This window comes from Pyxicephalus adspersus, chromosome 1, assembly GCF_032062135.1.
Source record: "Pyxicephalus adspersus chromosome 1, UCB_Pads_2.0, whole genome shotgun sequence".
Taxonomy (NCBI): Eukaryota; Metazoa; Chordata; class Amphibia; order Anura; family Pyxicephalidae; genus Pyxicephalus; species Pyxicephalus adspersus.
The window spans coordinates 51,587,969-51,615,836 of record NC_092858.1 but is presented as its reverse complement, the minus strand read 5'-3'; the positions used below and the strand labels follow the sequence as shown (position 1 = coordinate 51,615,836).

At 36.7% G+C, this 27,868-nt stretch overlaps 1 protein-coding gene across 2 annotated transcripts in view; it reads right to left on the bottom strand.

The window, feature by feature from the left end:
- TDRD3 (tudor domain containing 3) overlaps positions 1–27,868 on the bottom strand; it is a 153,708-nt gene that overhangs the window by 103,165 nt on the left and 22,675 nt on the right. The window contains exons 1-2 of one of the 2 annotated variants that reach the window (XM_072410486.1): positions 22,685–22,703; positions 4,561–4,645 (exon numbers count right to left, since the gene is read on the bottom strand). Coding sequence is in view for 1 of the 2 variants with exons in the window: in XM_072410485.1 (XP_072266586.1) it covers positions 4,561–4,645 (85 nt within the window). In the remaining variant the exon portion in view is untranslated. Of the gene's footprint in view, positions 1–4,560; positions 4,646–22,684; positions 22,704–27,868 lie in introns of those variants that run through there. The other variant, XM_072410485.1, reaches the window with a different exon arrangement.

The window sequence follows — 27,868 nt, the reverse complement described above, 5'->3', positions numbered from 1 at the left end:
TCAGTCACAGCCTAGAAAAATGCTTTAGGTGTCGTCAGCCCACAAAAGCAAATAGTTTTAAAGCATTTGACAGATCAACAGGTATTTTACTGTACTTGCAGGGGCTAAAGCAGACCTTTCCAAAGTCCGGCCCAGGGGCCAATTGCAGTCCATGTTCAGATTGTTACCAGCCCGCAGCCTCTGTCATATTTTATATTTCATTAGAGTTGATCAACCGTCTTGCAATTTTCGGCCCACTACTTGGCGGCCATAATTGGCAGGACAGGAGTCCCCATGTGTGCACAGGAAATCCTCGTCATTATAGTGGGTGTGTGCTGTGTGGGACCCGCACGGACTACGCCCACTCTGATTCCAAGAATGTGCTCTGCACAGAGCTCGCACGGACACCGGACTCCGTGCACAGGGAATCCCTCACGTCACCCAGGTGTGTGTGTGTGCTGTGCAGGACTGGCGCAGACCATGCACACACTAACCCTGAGTACGTGCTGAATGGTCAGCCTCCACACATTTTCACTTCACCAAATCTGGCACTCTTTGCAAAAAGTTTGGACACCCCTGGGCTAAAACATAGGAACATGAGCATGTATTACACAGATGTACCGTATATGTTTGATGCTCTTTTTTCCTTTTTTTTTTTAATTTTGCCTTGCCATGTGACTAAATGTTCATTACTTATCCTTATCAACAGGTCCCTTAACTTATAGTAGGACTATTGAAGAAAGCAGCAAGTCAGAGAAGAACTTGAGCTTTATGGCTTGGGAGCAACAGTTAAATATAAAAACCTATCCCTTGATGCACAGTACAATTCAAAGCATCCAAAAAAATAAACACTATAAAACATACAAATTTACAATGAAATAAACATTTCAAAACACTTAGCAATGAGAGAAAAGGACACATGACATCCAGAATGAGTTGTTTTGTTTTCCTGGTTCTGGTTGGAAGTCACTAAAGCACAGAATTAAGACAATTGCTCAGCTGCAGCACAAATCATTTGAACTGCCATGTGATAATTAACATAAGCATCTGGTATCCAGCACAGAATCTTTCCAGCGCTGTAGGAGATGAAGTATGATGGGACAAGGGTTATTAAGTACCATTACTGATTTTATCTGTAAACCTGTATTTACAGACATTTAAGAGGCAGGAGAATTAAGTGTCCTCTAATCTTTTTCTCCTCTAAACAAAAAAATGATAACAAAAATATCCACTTTGTGGAGTAAAAGTTTTACTTTGTTTAATGCCCTTTAGAATGTAATAAACATATTACAAAATGTTTGCTACATTGTAGCTCTTGTATTGTTACATCTTACCCTTGTGAAATCATATGTATTCGTTTAGGAAACATTCACACATTCTGTGATACCTAATATCCATAATATATACTTGATCCTTTAATGCACAGCAAAGAGAACATTTCTCTGAACAATGTGAGCTCTTATGAACAATGTGAGCCTTATGCAAGCAGAAAAAAGCAGACTGTCATGCTTACTTCTAGTATCCTACACCAAAAAACGTAATCTGATAATCATCACAGTCAAGTTTTAATAAAACACTGGTATAAGTGTTTTGTGTACTTAGTGATAAACACTGGTGCACATTGACCCCACTTCATATAAATTCAAGGGATAACCTAGTCTGTACAGTGACTCAGGGTTGTAAATGGGGATTCCTACCCATTGAAGATTTCTTCACCTCTCACCTACGGCATCCAATTTTACAATGTAGAGAAGATTCTGGTGAAAGCCCTTGCACATGCTACAGCAAAGACAGTTTATAACACTGGGGAACGCATTTTTTTTTTTTTGGGTGGTGAACCCAGAAATTACCCCAGTTTTTTGGCATCACATCTAGTTTTTACGATATAGGGTACCCTCCATTTTTGACAAAAAACATACAAACTTTACATACAATGAAAAAATATTGAAATAATAACTTAAATGTACTGTTTATTTAAATTTATTTTGTTCATACAAAGGATTTATTGTTACTCTATGACTTTTTTTTTTTTTTTTTACAGTAAAACATTTGAAAATTAATCGGGTGAGCGGTTAACGTAAAAATGTACGCTTATAACTTTTCCTGGATTGTCCAGTGTTAGGACAATCCCGTTGGATGCTCCAACAGTAGTCAGCCATCATATGTATATCCTATCTACCCTGATAGCATCCTTCCATGACCTTCAAATCTTGGTGGAATCGTTCACCTTGCTCATCACCGACTGCACCAAGGTTTTTCCTGGGAAGTTAGAAGGATGGCTATGCAGAAAATGCACCTTGATGCTCATATTGCAACCAAGCATTTTGTAGCTCTCCAAGAGTTTCTGGACAATTTCTGTGTAATTAATTGCTTGTGTGTTTCCAAGAAAGTCCTTGAAAATGGCTTTGAATGATAACCAAGCATTCCTTTCGACTTCTGACATTGTCCTGATGAAATGTTCATCTTTGATGAGCTGCCGAATCTGTGGACTATAAAACAGGCACAGTCTTTATTTTTTCAAATGACAGGCCAGGAAATGCCAAAATTAAATACGTGAACCAGTCGCCTTCAGCTGGCAAAGCTTTAACCAACTGCTTCATCAGACCCAGATTCATGTGCAGAGGAGGGAATATAATACTCTTTCTATCAACAAGTGGCTCATGTAGAATGTTTGGATCCCCTGGTTTTAGGACAGATCTTGAAAGCTAATTACTTTCCACTCAATGCCTCTCACAAGCTCTGCTGTCCAACATGCACAAATAACAGGGTCTTACACACTTGGTGCATCCCCGTTGCTGACCAAGAAGGAAGCATACCATTTTAAGCTCAACACAGATGACCCAATTGTTTTGGTAATATTGCAACAACTCAATGACTCTTTTTATGTCTGCATATTCTTCACAAAGAGAAACAATGGCCAATTGGGACTGACCCAAATATATTGCCATTGTGAAGGAGGACACACTTTAAGCTCCACTTCGAGCTATCGATGGATAGTTGCCATTCAGTTGAGTTAAATATTGGACCCTAGCGGTACATTTCTTCCCGGTTTTATACGTTGAAAAGCGGTACATTGTTTTTCATGAAAATGTATTTTACAGTATAATAAAATAGTTTGAGTATAATAAAGTTTGAAACACAAAATCATGTAAAAATAATATAAATTAAATAAATAAATAAAAAAATTATACTTATACTATTATATATACTGTAAAATAAACGTTCTTGAGAACAATGTACTGCTTTTACACATATAAATCCAATGTATTGCATTCAATACAGGTATTTTGTATTGAATGAAATACAAATGGATTTTAAATTTCCCGCCCCGCCGGCAACATACACACGCACTGACGTCACCGGGAACTCCCCTGGTGATTCATCGTGTGCAGTAGACGCCAGAGGAAGAAAAAGAAGACAGGGATCGCGCCGATGGACAACGCTGGATGCCGGCGGATCAGGTAACCGCAGTATTCACTAACATTCCCAAAGGTTTACCTACCCCAAGTGTGACTCGGGGCTACCGCTGGGGAGATTAAACCAGGTATGTTAGGGCAATACACCAAGCCACTGTCAGTTCTTAAGTACTGCAGAAATGCAATTTCTCTGGTTCGAAAGTAGGATACCTTCCTTTTTCAAGTAAGTTTTTCCCACAGTCTTGATGCTAGGAGTTCTGAAGCCTTCTTCGATACTCCCAAATCACCTGCTTATTCACTCAACTCATGCTGAACAAACTCTTCATCATTGTTGTCACCTAGTTGATCACAATAATCATGTTCTTCAAGAGCGGGTAGTGTAAGGAAAACCGACACTGGGATTTAAGGGGCCCAAGACTTATCTTGATCACCATGTTTAACTTTGAAATATGCTAAATAGGCTTGCTCTACAATTGTGCTGATGTTTACTCTTTGACTGGGAATGGTTAAACTGCCACAGATATAACAAAATGAATCAGGGTTGTTTAGGCACCTACGACGAGAAACATCCAGACATGATCTGAAAGAAAGGAAATACTTGTGTAAGTAGAAAAATTAATTTTGCATATTCACTACGTAGAGCAGCGCACAACCTCTGACCACACTTTCTTGCATGTAAATTAATAGCCTATACAAATCCATGCTACAGTAATCGCATTAATATAAGCAGTAGAGAAAAAACCTGACGTGATAGAAGAAAACTAACTGCACTTTCAGAATCAGAATAACTATTTTAGTGGAAATAAGCTTAAAAATTGAAGTCAACCAAAAATTTGTTCAAAATTGTTCCCCAGTGTATTGTACTTTTGAATTTTTTTTGTAATGCTGGTTGAGCAATTTAAATACCTATTAGCACTTTATTATTCCTAACCATTAGGCCAACGGGGCAACATCATATTCTTACGTAGACTGGGTAGCCCTAAAGGTTCTAGAAAAGTGTGGATGTTGTGCTTTTAAAAAATGCTTTAATGTGTTTGGGAAGGAGTTACAGGAATGTTCCTGTACACTAGGCGTGACGAACGTTAGAACCTAGAAGGGTGTTCTTCAGCAATTACAACATATTCGTTTTTGAAATATTAAATCAGAAAAAAAAAAAAAAACTTACATTGAGAGCAACAAGGAGAAAAGAACTCTTATTAACTTTATCAGATGAACTTCTACAAGCTTCAAATCCCTCTTCAGTAAGATACCTGTTAAAAAATATATAAAGAACATTTCATTACAAGCTAGTTTGATAGACACATGCGGTTATAAAATTCATAAGTCTTGGAAAGATTACAGCTACACAATACACATGTATAGAACACCTAACATATAAATATAATAGGACAGGTATAAGAAATGTTCTAATAAAACAACATTCATAATAATAATACATTGGAAGTTCCATCAACCTAGAAAACAAAGCTTTGCAAAACTTGAATATACCACCCATAAGGCTACCAAGTCTTTTTAAGTTGAGTTTGGTTTGCCCATGTGAAGTAAAAAAAAAACAGGTTCAAATTAAGATGGACCGGACCGGCAGGCAGCACATATTCCCCTATACCCCAACATCACCACAAATGTGAACCTAGCTGTAAGGTAGCTCTAAATTTTGAGTGCATATGCAACATTACAAAGCAATTTCATCAAGCTTGGAATCAAGGCTAAATTCCAGGTGAGCTATTTGTTTGAAACTAGACTTTAATAGTTGACCATCTAAGCCAGCAGAGAATGAAAGCCAAGTAGCATGTGACTGAATTCACAATAAAACAAAAACCTATGTAAGGCACTATGCTATTCGGCTAATCTCCTACCCACTAATAAACATTCAGTTCCTATTTTCCTTTTATATCATGTGGTTAGGTACAGTAACCAAATTTCTTTGTGCTGATACTGAAAAGAATTTCCATCTCATAACATATCTCCCAGCTAAGTCAAAGCTGTACTCGAATGCTTGACCTGAAAATTTACTTGTTAGTGGGGAGAACAAAAAAAAAAAACCAAGCAGTACTAGGTTATTGCTGCAAGTGCATCATTATGATTACAACCACCTGCCCACCTTCTGAAATCCATTAAACCTTTTTTTGCAGTATAATATGGCAAAAGACACAACCTTTCCCCACTCTTTAATTAGGCAAATAAATAAATAAAGAACATTCACTTTAAAACAATGGGACCCTCTTTACTTCTACCTTAACTTTAAATTAGTGTTGAATTTTTTATGAACAACGAAAGAAAAGTTCAGCACTATACAAACAACCAAGGTAGATAAGCAGGAAATCTATTTCCACAAATCTCTACACCATAGATAGGGGCCATTTTAGATATGAGGATGATCACAGCAACCTACCACAGGCTCAAGTCCACTAATATTTTGTGCATGCTTTTTCATGTGCCTGCATCTATAAAGGATCTTGATGCAGATATATGATATATATCCAATGCAGATGCAGATATATATCCAATGACGCCGATAAACAAAATGTCTTTTTTTAGTGTGGTTATTATTCTAAATAAACAAAAACACAAATTTGTCATGTGCAGGAAAAATGTTCTGCATACATTTACTAACGCCTTAAATCCATGTTTGTCCACAGTAACCATAGACAAATGTTGTGAAAAAACAGAGTTTAACATGTCAGGAAATAAACCCAATGCAATTTTTTATGCAAGGTGATGGAAATGTTATAATTTAGGACATTTTTGCTGCTTCAGGTTTGGTTAGCTTGCAGCCATCAAGCCAACATCTGAATGCTTCATTATATCAAACTGTGAATAATGAAAATGTAAAGTTACCTGCCTGAACAGTGACATTAAAGTAAAACTGTATCTTTTAACAAATTGATAAACTGAAGTACACTGGCTCTAATTGAATAAACAAAGGGTTATGGACTAACCCATTAAAAGTCCTGATTTAAATCCCTGGATAATATTAATAATGCTCTTGACTGAAATACATTCTTTAAAGCAATAAATCAGGCTCTAGACATTCATGGTATTTATGTAGGAAGAAAAACAATACAAACTGTCTTAAAATCCTTTCTCCAGCTCTCTAGCTGTGCATTATGGTTTAAAAGGTGCAATCAATACCACTAAAAGTTAGTTAGCTACAGTAGTTTCACACTGCAGAATACACCAAGATCAAGTCAAGAAATTGTTACACAGCTGAAATGCCTTAAACAACACGAACATATAGCTGTCAACACCTTGTAATGAAAAAGCTCCACCACACAACAATATGTCTCCGGTGGGCCAACAATTATGTCAAAATACGATTACCTTTGACTTAAGGGCTTTATACAAGTTTTAAAATGTTTCTTGACATACGTAAAGAACTTCAAGCTCTAATCAAACAGTGAAAGATTTTAGTATGATGAGAACACCACAAAATCTCACCTGTTTCAGAGATGTAATTTCTTTTTATTGAACTTTCATACAGAATGCAACTGAATAGATTCTACAGAAGATCCTCTAAGTTATGTTAAAGGTAATATATGAAAAACTAAAAATATTTATTTGAGATGGCCTTCTAGAAAAAGTTGTTATATAATGTCATGGACACAGGTTAATGCTTTCAGTTTTATTGCCAATGAACTGCTATGCAGCCTAGGGACAGGATCTAAGTGGATCTACAATTAAAGACCATTGCATATAGAAACAGGAATATGGATTATTAGATCAAACAATGTTTTCCCAATCTTCAGCAATCTAGTTCCTATTCCCTGTAATTAATAATTGGCCTTCTTCTTCTGTTGGAACCTTTGCTCTTTAAGATCATGGTTGTGAGTTCATGTATTTAGAAATATCCTTCAACATATACTGTTGTTATAGAGTACATTTTAAGAGTTAACATTTTTTATTGATCTGTATCGATATTATTACCTGCTACTCACAACATGAGTTTGCATTTATTCTATATAATTTCTATAGTGATTGAAAATGATGCAAGAATCCAGCAATTTTTCAATAATGTTGCATTCCAATATCTGCTAAATGCCTGGTGACATGTGAAATAAACTTCATACATATAAGCACTTTAAAGAGACTACAGAAAAAACTTTTGCAGTTAAAACAGCATATGATTTTTTGTAGGACTGGGTGCCGAGGGTAGGGTCACCACCTGATTTTTTATGTTTCTTGCATACAGATACATATACAGCCTGACATCTTCCTAAGCATCACAGTGGCATCCAGACACTGTACAGAAGCCCCTTCTACATACAATGCTTATACACTCCTATCCATCAGGAAAACACCAGTTAATAAACAGCTAATGTTAAAGTCCTTAATTATTTGTACCACATCCCTAATTAGGTAAGCTTGGGACTGTCATTATTGATGGGACTTTCAAGGTACATATATAAAATATATTCATCCTTAGATAAAAGTATTGATCAATATCTTTACAGACAGAAATATTCCATAAAGTTCACATGATAATATTTACAAAATGTAATATTATTTACATACATATACATCATGATACTCAATACCAAAGTGTACCTCAATGTGTTTCGCACAATGGCTTTGTCAGGAGAAACACTATTATTGGCATACTTATGTGCAAATGTTCCAATGTAGTCGTTGTCAGAACGTCAGTGCCATATATAAGGGTTGTTTTTTTCTGGTTCTACTTGAAGGTGCAAATGGAAAAATAACCTTAAAAACTATATTGGAGAACTCCAAGGCATTCAATCCCATTTCATGTACTGCATTAAGGGACACGCTTGTATCGTCTAATAGCCAGACGCAATTACTCTTTGTAACTTGTTTTTTTAGAATGCTGGTATTTTTTTTTTCTCAATATGAAATTTTAATTTATACATTTTTTTTTTTAATCCTTCATAGCTTAGACTAGAATGAATAGCTTATTTTTATAAAGGCTCTGGGGTAAGATTAGGTATTTGCTTTGGATCAGGAGGCCTGGGGGACAAAATCCTAAACACAAAGGGTGCCATGAACTAAAAGGTTTGGAAATCACTTATGTCTTCGAAGATTCATGTAAACATGCACTTCACATATGTAAATGTCTGTTCTGTACTGAACACTTTGCAGTGTGAGAGCAAATGGCACAGACCTTTTTTTTTTTAGGGAGAGTAGAGGAAGCAAGATTACAGCGCGAGCATATCTCCATAAAGACATAAAAATAATTTGTTAAGTGAGCAAAGATGTGTAATGCTGTACGTCTACATTTTCATTAACAGGTTAACACATTAATTCATAGCCAGTGCAGCATGAAAACCATTTACAACATTAGCACCTAAAGCGTGGACAGATGCTTTACCAGTAATTTTGCTAATTGGTCGCAAATACATCTCCTACATAGCCTTAAAAAAAATCTTGGCACTCAGTTTCACACCACAATTGTAAAAAAAAAAAAAAATGTGATGTGTGTGTCAGTTCATATTGGGATCACAGGAGGGGTTGTGTTCTCTCTAGAGAGAAAGATACTAGACACTATTGTACATATCAAATCACACCTGTAGACAGCTGTGTTACTTAACTCATTATAGTCAGGGCAGTACAGGAGGACTTGTGTTATATCTCACTAGAGAAACAGATTCAGCTAACAATTCTACTTGCGAAATATTCAGCTAAGATGTTGTTCATGTTCCAACCTGCTTTTTATTACTTGAAGCCACACAAGAGGAGAGGTAATATTCTTACTTGTGTGTTTGCCCCCCCCCCCCCCCAATTTGTTTCTGAAGAGGCTGATACAAAGTCACAAACTAAGAAAACCGATTTAGGGTACTAGGAACTTTCCCCATAGGGTTCAATAAATCTTATGCAGTGCTGAAACCAAAAGCTGTTTTTTTTATTCATTTCCCTTTAATAAAAGTACACCAAAATTACCCATATACACCCTTATTAAAGTTTCCATAGGGTATGTGACCACAGCAGGAATTGGCCCATTCTCTTTTTAATTAAAAATCACAGTGACATAAAAGACAGTATGCATTTATTCCTTAAATAGGAGCAGATTCCCTGTTACCACAGTCACTAAGCAAAAAAAATGAATTTGAAGAGGAGCCAGATAAAAGCAGAACATGTCCTACATCGATTCATTATTTCTGTGATATGTGCTCAGTGATCAAGAGGACAGGAAGTCTACTCTATAGAGAATAAAATGTTCTTTGCACATGTCCTGCTGTCTATTCTAGCAGTAATGAAATGTTCATATTGTCATTGACCTAGCAATACGCAGGCTTGTATTAACTACTTGTTAAACTACAATGATGAAGGCTGTGGAGAACAATATGGACACCTTCACACTGCTCTTTAACATGATAGCTCTATATAAATGAAAGATAACAGCAATAGTACACAAAGTAATAATATGTGAGAGCGCAGACTGTTTGCAATTCACAGCTTACTGGTGTGAACGGTGCAACTCAAACACATATCAAGTGTCAGCAGTTCCTTTTCTAATATAACTGCCTAGGGACCAGAAGTACACGTTTGGCCTAGCATTCCTAATTCAAGTCCCCTGTATAGTTGTAAATGATACTAAGCCTACTACAGACCTAACACTACTATCTCCATTTAGTTTAAAAGGTGGTTATTGTGAATAATGACAATAACCACTTGTAACCATTACATTGGTAACTTGACAAAAACCATTTGTAGTTGACTTACTAAAGGAACTTAGGTTTTTCACTTTGTTAGTTGTTAAGCCCAAAGTCCTTTAGTAAATGAGCCTGAATGTGCTGTGTGTTCTCATTGCAGGGTCCACTAATCACAATCTAATCTAGTAAATTAAAGCCTGGATTATGGTATGTGCAGTGGGCACAGTGTTAAGGGATTGTGTTATTTTTTTTATAGTTACCGATTCTCCTCTCTTGATTCAGATGTAGGGTGTGATTTACTGCGCAGTCTGTATGGACACTGCTTTATGGAAATTACTGCCCTATGATAGACTGTGCATAGCATAACGAGAGAGAGAGAGAGAGAGAGAGAGATATATGATATTTTGAGCTGCAATAGAGTGATGAAATATACATTAGGTAGTTTCTCTTTCTATGCTCATGGTTATACCCAGAAAGAAAAGGTTGGCTGTGGGAGAACAGAGGTCTTAGCATTGGTCCCTGAATGGCCCTGCACTGAGCCTCCCAGAGAATGTTAAAGAGACAAGTAGAGCTTTCTAATCAGTTCCCTTGTGTCACCCACTAGTGAGAGACTGAGCAGGAGAGCAGCGCCTGAGAACACTTGTTTACTTGAACATCAGGCAAAAACACACTTCCCTTCCTCCCTTAAGAAGGGCCTAGACTTCATGCAACATGCAAATCCAATTACTTCTTTTCTGAACTAAAAATATAATAGCATAATGTTTACTTTAAAAAGCTCACAAGCTAATAGCACATTTTTATCTAATTAACGGAGTGGGTAATAATTTTCCTGGTCAACTCATGTTAATGCATGTGGTAATATTAAGACGCCTGCTGTCTGTAAGCAGTGTCTCCTGTGATATGGCTATAGCAAGTTAATTAAGGTGAATGCAGTTTAGAATCAGAAAGGTCCCAGCAACATTAACTGACCCTTATCTGCTTGTGGTGAGCCAGAGAAATATGGCCTCCCTCTCTTACTTATATAGAATATGTTTTAGAGGACATAAAGGTGTGACTGCATTTACTATAGATAATGAAGCAATTTGTTATATTCAGCTACACAATGTGCATTGTTTTTGTTATTCAAGCTTATTTTTTACATCATAATTAGTTTCTTTTTTATAAATAATTTCAAAATCAATGGTAATTTAAGTGGATGCTTTACCCACAATCATCACTGATCCAACAACAGGATCCAAGGTTAATGGAAACTGTCCGATTGAACTGGACCAGATGTGCTGTATTTAAAGGATAAGTGCACCAGCCTTCCCCCTTGACCTGACCAAATCTAACCCACCCTCCAAAGATTCGTATTTCTCTCTAATGAGCGCGGCTTTGTAGTTTGTCTCTCTTCCTTCCCGTACCTGCATAGCACAGTACCAAGGACATTTAAGTTTCAAGACCCAAAACCATAGACGTCCATAGGGCTGTACTGCACAGATGCAGGCAGGGGCACCCTGTAACTGGTGGATGAAATGGTCAATCAGCAGCCTTCAATGAATAAGGTAGAATAAGTGCACATTTTGGGGAGGTGCATCCTTAAAAGTATAACTGCATGATCACAAAATTAATGTCCAATTTCTACAGGGTATATTTTTTTGACGAAGACGAATTGTTCATACCACTTAATGCGAAGCAGATCTATTTTCTTTAAACTGCACCGTGTTGTGGTTGCCATTACTAGTTTGCGTCCAGTAGAGCCAGTACAAAGCACTAGAACCGGGGTGTCAAACTCTGGCCTGCAACGTCTTTTTGGCCCCCAAAGGAATCCTAAATATGAGTTGCATTGAAATGGCGCCGCTACTACAATTCCCAGCATCACTTGCGTCTATAGAGTAAATCAGACGATAAATCTCCAGAACAGAATAGCTCAGCTATACACTACAACAGGCACTGGTGACTGGGAGCAGAGAGGCTTTAAAGTCCCAGCAGCCAATAGCAGTGCAGGACTGAGCCAGATGCTGATCAGCCTCTAGAATCCCCCTCAGCTGTGCACAGCCTAACAATGGATGCTGGGGATGCCATAAATACATCAGGCTGCACATCTAAAGAGAAGCAGGGGCAGCTGGTATCCCAGCTCTCCTGGCTGCCGCAATTGACACTGCTGGACAGAACAGACAATGTTTATTACCAGGATGGTGCACAGCAAGGAGTCGCCGGACAGATGAGTATTTTCTAACACCTGCGCTCCCCTTCTCCGTGCCTGCACAGGAGTCATCCCGACTTAGATGAATGGAGATGCCCTGTGAGGGAACTTATAATGTGCATAATAATATTAATACACAATTTCCCCACATATGTGCTGTTAGTGGCCTATGGATTATAGCCCACAACCTTTAAAATACAAAATGTTAAAATTACACCTGCATTTCATTTTTTATTTTCTCAATAAGGAGTTAATCAAACCAACCTTTTTTCAAAAAGAAGATTAATGAAACACTACAGATACCTAATATATTATGCACATTTGTACGTTATCACACAGTAAAAGCATAGCACTTACAACACACTACTAAGTGACTTATGGTTATGTAGCATTTGTACAACACACACAGTACATATTACATGTTAAATATGATCTATTTCTGGACATGCAGAACTCAATTACTGTCAGGCAAAATTTCTATGCAATATAAATAACCACTTAGTAACAAAAAAAAAAAACACTGTGCGATATGAATAAATAACATTTTAAATATGTTTGTATGTTCACTGACAGCCAATATAGTTTTTTCATTTAATACAGCTATTGACCTCATACACCAGGGGTGTCAAACTCAAATACACAGAGGGCCAAAATTAAAAACTTAGACAAAAATGCGGGCCAACCTTGAAGTTTATTTAAAAAAATTTTCCTTCTCATTAGATATAAACCCTTTTCATATGGAAACAAAGAGGTTTTGCTTCACATTCAATCTGGAACAAGCTTTTACAAGAAAAAGAGGCATAAAAAATGTTTTTATTTTTTTATTGTTTAGTTTTTGTTTTTTATTTTATTTAAGAAAAAATCTTATGCCTTTTTCTCTATTTGTAGCTTTGGGAGTGCTGGAAATGCACGACTGGGCCAATGCGGAGCTAAATCTTATGAGTGGCCTGCCGCTGAAACTCCCTCCTCATTGAAATGGCGCTGCTACTAAAATTCCCAGCATTATTCGCGTCTATGAAACAGTCCAATGCAGGGCCACGCATAGGCAGAGAGCCTGCTGGGCTATAGATGCAAGTGATGCCGGCAATTGTAGAAGCAGTGCTATTTCAATGCAGCAGCGGGCCAGCTGCAGTTCATATTTAGGATTCCTTTGGGGGCCAAAAAAAAAGGAGATTGGGGGCCACATTTGGCCCCCGGGCGAAAGTTTGACACCCGTCATACACAATCATTCAGAAAGCATGTATTTGAAAAATTGGTGGGGAAAACCAGGGTTGTACATTTTCTTGTGAAAGCTACAATAAAGTTTGATGTTCCTAATGGTTATAGTACTTATACACTAAAACACAAAGATAAGACAAAAATGCAGGGTTCTCCTCAGGCACTTTTAGCTGGGTGCACCACCTGGCACTTTTCAGCACCCACCCGGCTGTTTTTGGGTGGTTACCAAAGAGTTTGGTCACAATACAGGGGCTGCCACTCACCTAAAATTTCTTCCCATCCGGCTTAAAAATATTCTGGGTTGAGCACTGAAAATGTATTTTGAACCAAGTGAACAACACTCTCCAGGAAGTAGGTGTATTGATATCCAAGTCTACTATAAAGAGAAGACTGCATGAAAGTAAATACAGAGGGTGCACTGCAAGGTGCAAGACACTCATAAGCCTCAAGAATAGAAAGGCTAGATTGGATTTTGCTAAAAAAAAAAAAAACATCTAAAAAAGGCAGCACAGTTCTGGAAAAACATTCTTTGGACAGATGAAACCAAGATCAACCATTACCAGAATGATGGCAAGAAAAAAGTATGGAGAATGAGTGGAACAGCTCATGATCCAAAGCATACCACATCATCTGTAAAACATGGCGGAGGCAGTGTGAAGACTTGGGCGTGCATGGCTGCCAGTGGCACTGGGACACTAGTGTTTATCCATGATGTGACACAGGACAGAAGCAGCTGAATGAATTCTGAGGTGTTCAGGGACATACTGTCTGCTCAAATCCAGCTAAATGCAGTCATATTGATTGGGAGGCGTTTCATAATACCGATGGACAATGACCCAAAACATACAGCCAAAGCAACCCAGGAGTTCATTAAAGCAAATACGTGGAATATTTTTGAATGGCCAAGTCAGTCACCTGATCTGAACCCAATTAAGCATGCATTTCACTTGTTGAAGACTAAACTTCATACAGAAAGGCCCACAAACAAACAGCAACTAGAAGCCGCTGCAGTAAAGGCCTGGCAGAGCCCTAAAAAGAAGGAAACCCAGCATCCGGTGATGTCCATGAGTTCAAGACTACAGGCTGTCATTGCCAGCAAAGGGTTTTCAACCATGTATTAGAAATGAACATTTTATTTTCAGCTTTTTAATTTGTCCAATTATTTTTGAGCTCCTGAAATGAAGTGATTGTGTAAAAAAAAGGCTTTAGTTCCTCACATTTTTATGCAATTTTTTTCTTCAACCCACTGAATTAGAGCTGAAAGTTTCATTTAAAATAATTTGTGGTAATGTACAGAGCCAAAAGTGGAAAAAAAGACGTCTCTGTCCAAATATTTATGGACCTAACTCTAAGTGCTCTGATTATAGACAACTGGCTGAACGGTTACAGGATACCAGTCAGGCTCTACATTTTACCACCAGAGAATATGGCTTTTAAACATCCTGCCAACCTCTATAGATTTTAATAACTTTCAGCATTCAAACATTGGTAAAGCTGGGTTTGATCCTGAATATACACAACTTTAGATAACCATATAGCAATAACTCATCTTACAAAGAAGAAGAAAAAAAAATGAGGGGGCCGTAATGCCTGTGGAGCAAAACTCAATTAAGTTGAAAAACTTTTACTTGCTTTACAGGTTTCTCCAAATTTAACAGAGCCAATAAAAGTTTCATACATTATTTAAAAGAAACCTTCAAGAGTGAGCACTTAGTGCTACATCCAATCAATCAGGAAAACTCCACGTACTACACGTACACAGCCTATCCAGAGATAAGTAGATTTTAAACAAATTTGGTCTTTTTATCCATATGCGAATACCTGCGGCCAAGAAGAATTTAAATGACTTTTCTATTAGTCAATATCACATTTCTCTATCTAATGGGAGAAAAACTATTTTCATTTTTTCCATGAATAAATCATTTAAAGTTCAAGAGTGTTACATAACCAGTAATAAAGTTTAATACATATGAATGATTCATGAAATTAACCACATCTGGTGAGATTAGATTTTGCAGACACACTGGAGATAGACATTTGTTTAATTACCTGGGGAAATAGGAGAAATTAATTCACTGCATTACCCCAAATATCGCCCTTATATATGTAAATAAAGATGACAAAAAAGGAGCAAACATAAGCATACAGTCTGGCGATATATAAACAGCAGCCCAGCATATCATGACATGAGTAGGACTGCACTGAAAAATACTATTAAAGAAGTCAAAATCCAGCCATTGCTGGTTATATAGCCTGAATTATATCAGGACATCAATGAGAGAGAGAGAGAGAGAGAGAGGAGGGGAGAGAAGGGAGAGAAGGGGGGAGAGAGAGAGAGAGAGAGAGAGAAGGGGGAGAGAGAGAAGGAGATAATACATTCTTTTGTACTTACATTACAGTAGTTAGAAATTGAAATATGGTATGGTAGGTAGCTGCTCTAAATTAATATTTTTTTCAACCCCTCAACTGTAGATTTATTATATATATATATATATATATATATATATATATATATACACATACACACACACACATACAAACAAATTATCAAAGGCTTATATCTCAAAGCTTTCCAAACAATGCCTTACCTAGTGTTACAAATACTAATGTGTCCCCACAGTTTATTTTTAGGACTGGACTTTGTTGGATTAAGTCTTAGGAATGTTACCTGGCTGTAAAAAATCATTAAAATGACTTGCCAATTTTAAACATCCCACTGTTCCATCAGCCTAGAGTTAACCACAAAATAAATTACCATGGCAATTTTTTATATAAATGCATTCAGGCTCAAATACATAAAGCTAGAAAATTTTTGTGAGATAATTGGAAATATTTTATCATTTCCTTTTTTTCTGAGAATGATGTCCTGGATTTAAAGTGAGTACTGTAAATAAGTCCAGTCACAATAATCTGGACACTTGTATCTTGATTTACAGCCTATGTATAAAATACTACACATAGCTGTAAAAGTGCTTGTAATATACAATGCAGTGGTGCAAAAGGTGATCGATTTGACATAATAAAAAGCCTTCCTCATATACATACAAATGAATTTAACATCAATCTATGCAAGGATTTGTAACATGTTGGCAGAGCTCAGGATCTGTATCATACAATGTTTGGTCATTACAGCTGTGTAATTGAAGTTCTGACCACAGGGTGGCACTGTTGAAGCATTTTATTGGGATCTGCAGAAGACAAAACGTTGTCACTGTCCCTTATCCCACATTTAAAACAAAACTACACAAAAATATCATTTCAAACTAAGCAGCAAAAGATTTCTTCAAAATTTAAAGTGCTATAGACAGAGGTCAACACCAGTACAATATATGTGGCATAAACGCATCACAAATTTTAAGAGGGACAATACAGAACAGAAAGATGGAACATGTTAAACGTTTAACATCCAAAGAACATACAATATATTTCAATACACATTCATTCTCATAACAGCAGCCCTCTCTACGTATCCATACAGCTCAACCTAATCTCTTTACAGATACACCAAAATCAAGGGACTGTCTGATCGGATACAAATGTATTGGCCTTATATCAAAGGGTTTTAGTAAATCCAAAGAAGCTTGTGCAAAAATTGTATAATCAGATTGTAATGTGTATGGTGCTTTCAACCTAGGCACACATAGTCACAGGTAAATCTGCACTTTTGTGGCAATGGAGGTCTTTGTTCAAGTGAAGGGGGGGGGGGGGTGCCATGTACATTAAGATTGGAGTATGATGTTTCTGTTATGCTTGTGTTTGCATAGATTCTTCAAAATGTCCAGTTTTCTTCCACAATATAGAATATTGCTAACTACCCCTAAGGTGTGCACATATGTGGCTGTGGGTATTACACTTTAAGCTTCCCTGGAGCAAACCCTGAGGGTAATGGTACTCTCTAATGCACTAGAGAAAATGCTGAAACCATGAACATAGTTGAAATTATTAGAAGACACCTCACACACTAAATAATTGGATTTATTTAGATTTTAACCAGGGGGGTATGAAATAACTTTCAGGTCTTCAGGGAAACCCTGCTAAAATAATTACAAGCACAGCTCACAGTATAGTAGTGCAGTAATCGTAGGAAGATCGGCACTCTGACAGATAGCCAAACAAATCACCGATATCCGTGACCTGAGGGGCACAAACTGCTCAAAGAACTTCCATCCTCTGGAGGAACCCTGGTTGGTCTGCATTGCACTAATCACTTCAAAACAGACATCCAACAAAAATCTATAGGTGCATGGATCCAAAGATGCAAAGACGCGGAGGACAAAAACAGTGACAAAATGGGTTCCGCAACCCAAAAGGTAATATGTCAGTTTTGGCAAACCTTTGAAATTTCAATCCCCTAATAGTTTCCAATCTCTCTCAAAGATAGCGGTGGTGACATGTTTTATACTTAACCAAAACCAAGCCAGGAACTATGAACAAACTCACTGCCATCATTTACAAAAGAAGTTGTATTAGAAATGCATCGTAACTTTGCTCATCGGACTTCACATTCATTTAAAATAAATATTGACCTACAATTGCTTTTCTGACCATTTTCGGAGCTGATATTATCCACACAGATTATATAAATGCAGGCACAGGCCAGACAAAGACAATTCAGTAAAAGCAAACATTGATTAACAAGCCGTGCCCAGATACTTAATGATTATTCAAAGAGTCACACCCTATTTTGTTTTTCTCTAAAATGTACAATTCTTATTTTCAATAGCTACAAGATCCTTTATTTCTCTCACACTGGAACATGACATGAAACATTGTGATGGGTTTCAGTCAGCAAAAATAGCAGTCCCTGCATCTTTTTATTCCAATATGATAACATTGAGAAAAGAAGTTGTTTGGTTTTGCTTGTTTGCGCTTGCTCCTGTTAAAATATATTACCTTCCATTGTGCTTTTCTGCTGAGTAGGAACTAGTTCACTTCTCAAAGGAGCCACAAGATGTCACCCTTGTCACAAAATACAATTTCAGCCCTCCAATATGAATCCCAGGGAATATGATTTTATAGAACTCAAGTCTCTTAAGTATTTCAAAAACTTCATTCCCAAGTTTTAATGAGATGGACTATGCTTTGTGGTTGCAAATTTACCTTAGAGTTCACCTGTACAATATTACTGAAGTACAGAAACATCTACATGACTTTCAGCTATATCTGCAAATCTATGTTAACAAAAGAAAAGGTTTTTGTTATCACAGATAAATTCAGACTTCACAAACTGCATTAATCTTAGAGAGCTTCTGTACAGACACATAAGCTGCGTAGAAGTGTTGTATCCAAAATATGTGTACTCATAAAACCATATTTACTAAAGAAAAAAAAAATCTCTATCTAGAAGCAAGGTCTCCTAAGAAGGTAACTTAGGGCCTGAGAGGTTAATTTGCTTACATTTTTAAGAATGACATTTCTCCTTTTAGAAGAGAAATAGAATATCTATTCTTTAGCACAAATATTTGGAAGTCATTGGTCCATTGTTCCACTTTAATATTTATGTCAACCAATTTATAAATATCTCAAATTTATAACTATCTCAGATTACCATGTAATCTGCTTTTAAATGGTTTTTACAGTACAAAAACACCATACAACATGAAATAAAAATAAAAGTACATTTTTAATTTTATATTTTATTTTAAGATTACATTGTTGTCTATTATTTCATTATTTTTTAAAATGATTATTTATAATTATGTATTATAATTTATGATTATAATATAATAAATAAATATAATTATCATACCCGTGAGTTAATCCTAAGAATTACAGGCCCACAAAAAAATAGGATCACTTTTTGCATCAAAAAACTGACAATTAGAACGCTAGGGGGGTTAAAAAAAATTCTGGGACAAGCACCGTGTATAGTTAGAACTAAAACAAAAGCCACCAGGAGCAAGAGCTTATAGTGACTTTTTGTTGTTTTACTCTCCAGCTTGGGCTTCATGCTCCCCTGAACAAAGTGCACCTTTCATTTAGTCACAGGAAGCGTTGAGGGCTCTTCCTACTCTGATCTTCTTGACAGTGTAACAAAGAACATACATATACTTTAATTTTACATGTTTTGTTGTTTGTTTTGGAACTGTAATTCTCTGCATCTGGTTTCGCAAGTCAGCATCTCTGCCAGTGCTTCCATTTATGTATGTCAGCAATGTTTCTATTTTTTTTATTCACTTTCCTACTTTTCTCAAATTCTGCTTTGGATATTTATAGATTATGCTCAAATGATCATTGTATTGCTGTTCCTTTTATTGGCACATATGTTGTGACAACTCCAGGATCTCAGAGGAATGCCATAAGTAATGACAGAAATATGTAAAGCACGTAAAGCTTGCTTTTAAAATGACTATGGTAAAGAAAAAAGAAAAAACATCTGATGTGTCCACTGAGTGTTTACTGTACATCCAAATGTCATATGTAGTAATGGAAGGTGAAAGAGTGCTAAGTACCATTCACAGCTGGCCAAAACCAAACAGTTTAGCTTCAATTTCATGTTTTGTTTGGTGTCATGAGCATCAGGATCACATTAACAGAAAGCCAACCTTTTATTTTTCATCTTAGAAAGGGTTTTTTTGAACCTGCATTAACATTGTTTATTGCTGTTGATATTTCAATAATGCTTAACAAGATATAAAAAAGAAAAAACTGCTGCTAAAGCAATGTTACCCTAAAAAAAGTGAACTCACTTGGGTAAAAGCCATTAAAAGTATATACACTCTCAGTATCCTCCCCAGATATTTTTTTTTTAAGCTGGGTTGGAATAAGTTGTAGGCAAGTGGCAACCCCTGTATTGAGACCCAACTTTTCAGTAACCACCCAAAAACAGATGAGTGAATACTGAAAAGTGCTGGGTGGTGCACCAGGCTAAAAGGGGCCAGGAGAACACCAACTCTTCATCTAATACACATGTGCACTGTAAAGTAGCAGGTCAGGCAAACTCTCCAGTAGTCCTTGCTAAAAACAAAAGCAAATTCTACAATTTCCAATCTATCAGTTTCTGTAACATTATCATTTCTTTAGCAACTGGGAATATTTGTACATTTAATGCCAAATTAGAAGCTAAAAATATGTTTTGCAAATTCTACTTCAAAATCCATTTCTTAAAATCTTACAAAACAAATGAGGAATTTAGCCTTGGAAGACTTTGTGATTTTTGTGCTATTGAGCTCACAATCCTTAAACTACTACATCTATATTTGCTAAAATATACTAGACTATGTCTAGAAGTAAAATATATTAATGCCAATTCGTTATTTCTGAAGAGAAATAAAGGAAAAAGAATGAAATAGGAGCATATCTGACCCAGTTTATTTATATCAAACCATTTCTACAAAATGTCTTTTGGTATTGGAACCACTGATAATTTGAAGGAATTTTTATGTTCTCGCTTCAGCAAAAGCAAGTTGCTATGGTGGCCATGCTTCATGGCGAAACATGGACAGATCTCTTTCAGATATTTTCTAAAAGATTTCATGAACAGATTCATGGACATCATAAAAAATATTCTGATGCATCTACAAAGTAACCCAACCAGGGTTCTGCGGAACCTTAGGGCTCTTCCAAAGGTTGCTAGAGAATAGTTCTCCCAGCGCACTCATGCCTCCCCTGCCCACCTGAATGTCTCTGTTCAGAAGATTGGAGCTGCTGATGATAGGTGGGTGGGGAAGCAGTTACCAGCGCTCAGCTATGATGAGATCCAGACACTGGATGTCCCACTCCCATCTGCTACATACTTTATTATATATATATAAGTCACAAGTTTAAAAACTAAACATCAGGTTGATTTTTCAAAAAAAGTGCGCCTAGGAGCCCTAAAATGCAAATTGGGGACCAATGGGACATTGGGATGGGACCCCTAAATTTATACCTATCTTTCACAAAACTATAACTGTGCTCAGAGAGGTGTGGAAAACCAAAAATGTAGGTGCAAGCGGGGGACAATTTTGGCTAACTCCTCCTAAAATTTCATTACAATGACATCATTAAAACTCTACCAATCAAAACGCATTAAACCTGAATAAAGGAAAATAAGGGCACTGGACAGAACAGTGAGCACAGAAAAGCACAGGGATGCTGAGTTAACATGGTACTCCCTGGGCTCGGTTTGTGGACAGACCAGGTGAAAACCTTTTCTTTCCATGAAAGTTCCACTTCCACACTAGATAAAGGCCCTTAGAGGCCACATCTGAATATAGGTTGAATTGACACTGGCAGTAAGGTTGCATTTACTGTTTCCTCGTGCCAGGAACCACTGCTGCTTGAAAAACTAATAGGCCTAAAAAAAGCCTGACACTTACTGCCTATTACCAATTCCAAGTGCCTAGCAACTGCGGGTAGTCACACTGGAGCGGTAAATGCCACAGTTTTTTTTCTGCTAATGTGAAATAAGCCTAACTTGTTTTACTACTTTTTTTACACAAGTACAATTTATAAATGTATACAATTTACAAAACACTCCTAAAACATAGAACTATAGTTGGATCAAAATACAAGTTACTGAACAGTTGGGGCATATTACAAAAAATGGAAAAATAGGACATATTAAGGGCACAGGCATTAGAAAGTTGGATCAATGTATAGGGAGGGGGTAGGTAGAAAACTGGCACAATAATAGGGGTTACTGGATACCTGTGGCATAAATAACTGAGAGCACTAAATTGGTCATGTCTTGCCCCACCAACTTTTTGACCACCCTTCTACAGCTTGCCTCCTCCACCTGGTTGAAAAAAATTTCTGGAGAGAACACTGTAGAGGTTACTTGAACAATGAGCAAATAGGTCAAAAATAAAGTCATGTACCACAGACACAAATGAACTAATTCTGTAGAGGTGACATTACTCCCACTGGCCACTATGCTAATGTACCAAGAGCAGTAAATATAGGATTTAGAGAAGAATTCCCCAAGACCAGAAAATTGTTTCAGGATGGGTTTCCCATGTTAAAAAAGAGAAAGCCTAATTTAGCAAAAAAAATAAATATATGGCATACAACAGATCAACAACAATGTACTCAAAGAACAATCCGTTATTTAAATTATGCATGATACTATACTGATCTGCTGGGCAACATGAAAAAGCAAAGTACAGATTTTCTACAAAAAACATCAACATTTTTAAAAAGTACACATAAAAAATCAAAACGCAAATATGTCACTGGGAAATACTCTTAACTACACTGTAAAAAGGCTTACCAAATGTATCTAGCACAGAGGTTACCATCACTCCTTTCTGCTACCAAAGAACCCCAAACAATTTCCCTGTTTCAATTGAACTTACTTTTTCCAGCCTTTGTACATTTGGGTGTGTGGTTTTCCTATACCAGAAATATCAGTCTTGTTTCACTTTATATAAAGAAACATAAAGCAAACTAATCTGCATGGCTCACATTGCCAAAAGCACAGTCACAAACCAAATGTCCGCTGCATTTACTGTACAATACAGAAGATTCTAGTGTTTGACTTGACTAATACACATTACAAGTTCGAAGAGTTTAAGCCTTTCTGCTGAAACTGCTGTGTGCTGCACTACTGAATGGAAAATATTTATTTTCCTAAGCGTAACTCGCTTGAGCGGTGGCACATAAATCCTGCAGCTATATGTATTTGAATAGTTTGCAGATACATACATTTTTAATACTGAGGGATTTTTTTTTATTTATTTTTTTTATTGTCAGATCATGCTGCTGCATGTACCAGGGACAGTAATGTGTTTTAGACTGATAACTGTGAGAAGCAATTTCAGAATTTTTACCATTCAGTCTAGATGATTTGTTCATCTGGTACAAAATAACAATGAGAAATAGAAAGCCAAAAACCAGGTTTCAGAGGCCAAAATATACAGGACATTGGGAGCGATTATTAACCTGCAGGGTCTCGGATGTTAGAAGGATTTGGAAAAATAAGGAACGGTGGTAACACATTTGCTGAAGATTATATGCCATCTAGCAACTGTAATTACAACTGTGATGTAACAAGGGCTAGAAGTACACAGTTGTCCATGGTCACCGATAGATAACCACAAAAAACAGATACTTGGTGTTACTGGAGCATTGAAATACATTAAATAAAATGCCCATAAATCTGACAAAATTCATTTTAGTATTTCTACAGCTCTAATGCTAAAGAATTTTATCCCAAAGACAACGAGGAGCTGCAAACATCCACAAATGTTTTCAAAGCCCTCTTGACCTAATCATATAATATCATTCAGGACCCTATGCTCTCTCCATAGAACAGATCACAGCACAATTATTAAAAAAAAAAAAAAAACCCACTTGCACCTACATTTTTGGTTTTGTACATCTCCCCATTCCAGAGGAATTGGGGTTCAAAGGAGGGGGATGTCATTGTACACACCCATTTGTACACATTAGGAAGATATTTCTAACTGTTAAAGAAGAAAATGCAAAAATCCTATTGCTTGAGATGAAAAAAAATTAGGACTATGTGGTTTATTCTATTAAAGGCACTGCACATAGATGAGAACAAAACTGGAGATAGTGACAAATTCTTTTTTCCTGAGTGTGAAGATCCTTGTAGATGGTGACTGCAACCAAGAAATTCAAATATCTTAGTTGCTTGGGAGGAAAGCTATAGCAAATCTAGAGGATATTAAGCCAGCATAAAGTACATGTAATCCCTAACTGAATTTCATTTAGTTTGATAATGCTCTGTCCATCATAAATTGTCATTTTTTTCCTAAAGAATAGTTTGTTTTTTTTGCTGAATCTCTATGCTGATATCCTGCAGCAACTTCCTGTCTACATGCATGCACTCCAGCAATGGTTGTGTATTTTACAGGGCAGGTTTTCTGATGACAACAAGAGTGGTGCCTGACAGCATAACATCTCTTGTAGTCTCAAAAAAGACTTGCGTGACTGGGCTGGTATGTAGAAGCACAATTGGGAGACAGGGACAAAGCTTTGTCACATCATAATCTCAAGTGCCAGAACAATGACCTTGATAGCATGATCACCAGGTATTTTAAATAAAGATACAAAACCATGAGTATATCAGTGTTCCCTTCTCTGGTATAGAGGTTATACTTTGCCTTAAGTATGATTATTGTGACTGCTATATTTTTGACTGCAATGATGTTATAGTCATCAGGTTGTACTGATATACCTGGTTGCTGTTGATTAAGCCATACTCTATACATGCAGTGGCCAATCACACCCTTGGTCATCATATTCAAACCTAACCTTGCCTCTATTTATGCCCCTAATGCAGGTTACTCTCTGTGCTTATTAATTATACACCTCAACTCCCTGTGCAGATCACGCTTTACTTTTTTATGGACTTTCTCCAAATTGCAAGAAATAACAAGCCTTAAACTTACTGTCTGACTAAAGTTGTGCCACTTAGAAGTTTGGAGGTGTGCATTGCAACTCTGAATGGAGAAAAGAGGAAAACAATTTATACAGCAATGAAAAACACACAGGTTTAAGGAAAAAAAAGAAAATTTAAACAGACTAACTGGGTTTTGGGTCCAATATTATCTTGTCACTTAAACCTTGTACTTTGTCTCTGTATTCCTTTTTTCGTAATATTTACAGGATCACAATACACTATGCTTCTGTATAAATGTTAAATTAAGTCCACTAAATGAATGTGTAGAAATGTACTCTGTTCTTAAGCATAGTGCAAAAAAACTTCTTGCAGCCAGTCTGCCAAGATTCTGCCCCTCCTTTAACAATTATGTTTTATATAGCAAAATCTCTAAGCATAACATTCTGCTGGCATACTGACCTGCAGTCTTGAAGATCTTACAAAAACTTAGTTCTGTGAAAAAACAGAACAAAGGAAACACTTACAAAGCTCAAAGGAGATAGAAGGATCTGAGCAAGATAGCGACTGTAGAATTAAACTACTGATTTGGCTTCCAAAGAGAGGATTTCACACTTCTATGACCACATAAGTATTTAAAAGTCTTAAGTACAAGTAACAACTAAGAGCCCTAGGTTACTGACAACTGGCACTCACTAAGGGAAATTAACTAAGTGCAAAAACTATAAAGCAATACGTTTTTTCTCTCTGCGGTACTGTATTCTTCCAATTACAACTTTATGAGGAAAGACTTTCTTTAGTATTTTTTCACCATTGTATTTTCAAACAAATATACTACAATTATTATAGGTAACAAAGAAACTTTACAAAAGTAGACAAATTCTAAAAAGAAGCTGTAAGAGAAAAAAAAGACTAACTATCAAGGACTGCACCTGAAGCAAAATCAATATAAGGTTTGAAAAGAAACTAAAGATCCTGAGTCCATGTACAGAGGGTCTACTCCCTCTCTATGTTGCCCAGTGCTTACAATAAGCAAGCCTGTAAACCAAGCTTTATGAAAGATCCATACCCAGTTGTTGACACTTCACACAAATCTGGTTTTTGATATCCTCCTAAGCACCACAGAAGTTTGGCTTGCTCAAAATTCAAATAAAAACTAAAGATTTAAGTCATATCATTAGGACTCTCTGCATTCCTCAATACAATGTTCAAACCTCGGTATAGCCCACTTAGACATGTATATTGCATTGTAAAAAGCAAACTAAAGTTTTGTTTGCTTACAAAGAATGTCCATGTTTGGAGGCTTCAGGGAACTAATTAAGAATAGTTAAGTAACTATTAAAGCGGAACTAAACTGAAAACAAAAAAATGACAACTCCATCTTTAATCTAATATATCGTCTTCTTCAGGCATGTCACCCGATTTCGCACTGCGTAGGTGTGCGATCGGGTGACGTACTCGGGGAAGAAAAAAAGAGAGCCGTTCTCACTGTACATGTGCGACATCAGCACCTCTTTCCCTAAGTAGAAAAGAAATGCCACTTCTGGCATATGCAGAAGCAGCACCCAGAGCCTCCCGGGATGCGTGATGTAGGTATCCCGGGAGACTCTGTGTTCCGATTCGCCGGGATGATCAAGACAGAGTTAAAAGGTGCTGCACCCTTTTGTTCTGTTTTTTTTTTTTTTTTTTTTTAAAAAGGTGTTGCACTTTAAAAAAATAAAAAATAATTATTTTTGCTTTTTATTTTTTGCTTTACAGGGTTGTCTACCCTTTTATGTAAAGTGAAAATGTTGAGTTTAGTTACGCTTTAACAAAAAAAAAAGTATTGCTCAAAAACCAAGCTCAACTTTTAATCTTTAATTTTATGTAATATGTGGTTTTCTAGATGAAAAAGATGAAAAAGCTATGTTTTAATTTTAATATTTCCTGTCTTGGAGCAATCACCACATGAAGCTTATTATTAGCACTATTTCTTACAAAAGTTCGGGTTGTGCACTCCTATTCCACCTGTGCAACAAACAGATTTTATTTGCTGTCCAATGGCATGAAAGAGATACACAAGTTACACAACCAATGTAAAGGAAGCATGTGAAAAGAGAGAGGAAACCAGAAAAAAAGCCAGAGAAAACATAAGCACCTTCCAAGAGAAATTGAACATGAGAGGATTCCTTAAAAAAAGCAATTACTTAGCAAAGGCGATATAAACGTAAAAGACATTTCTACAATGTTTTAGTAGTCTCTGCAGAAATATATTGATCTTGCCTCACCCGCAACAGGTCCCCATCCAAACAGGAACAGAATTTAGTAAAAGGACAACATTTACATTTTCTTTAAATCTAAACTGAAATTACAGTTTTTGGTAGATGGTAAACCATGAAACCTGTCAAATTATGTGAAAAAGAATTTAGGAACTGCTGGTAAATTTGTTGATCTGCACAACAGCAGAAGCCATTTTAAATGATTTGCACAATCCCAGCGAATTAAGGAAAGATGCTTCAACATGCAAATTTTAGAGTTGTAGAAACCCTCAAAAGTTAGGAGGGTCAAGAAAATTTTAAGAAATTAGGGCAGAAGATCTCACCGCAAAGTATCCAAGGATTATAAGAAGCTTGTGGCTGTCTCAATTCAGCAGGCACTACCCATCACTACACATTACTAGGTTGACACATTCTTCAGGATTAAGGAAGAACACCGCCACTTTTGAACTGCACATTGTCAGTCTGAGATCTTCTGTACACAAGAATAGAAAAGGCTGACATTAATTTACTGTTTGGACCAGTGTTACTCAACCAGGGTTCTGTGCAACCCAAGGTTCCTCAAGAAGTTCCTAGAGGTTCCTTGAGCCATGAGCAATTTTTACCTCTCAGTTCAGATGGGACAGGGTGGTATTCTTCTCACCGGTTACCATGCTAATGTATAGCAGGGGTTCAAAGAGAATCTGAATGTTAAAAAGATTGAAAAAGGCAGGTTTCTAACTAATAACCAACGTTACTTTGTTTTGTAAAAGTAATATAAACATTTCTAAATAAAAATATTTTCATTTTTAGCCTGTAGCCCAGTTTACCCTTATTAAAAACAATATACCGTATTTTTCGGCGTATAAGACGCACCCAATTTTAAAGGAGGAAAATCTAGAAAAAAAGGATTCTGAAAGATTATTCCCCTTCTGATCACT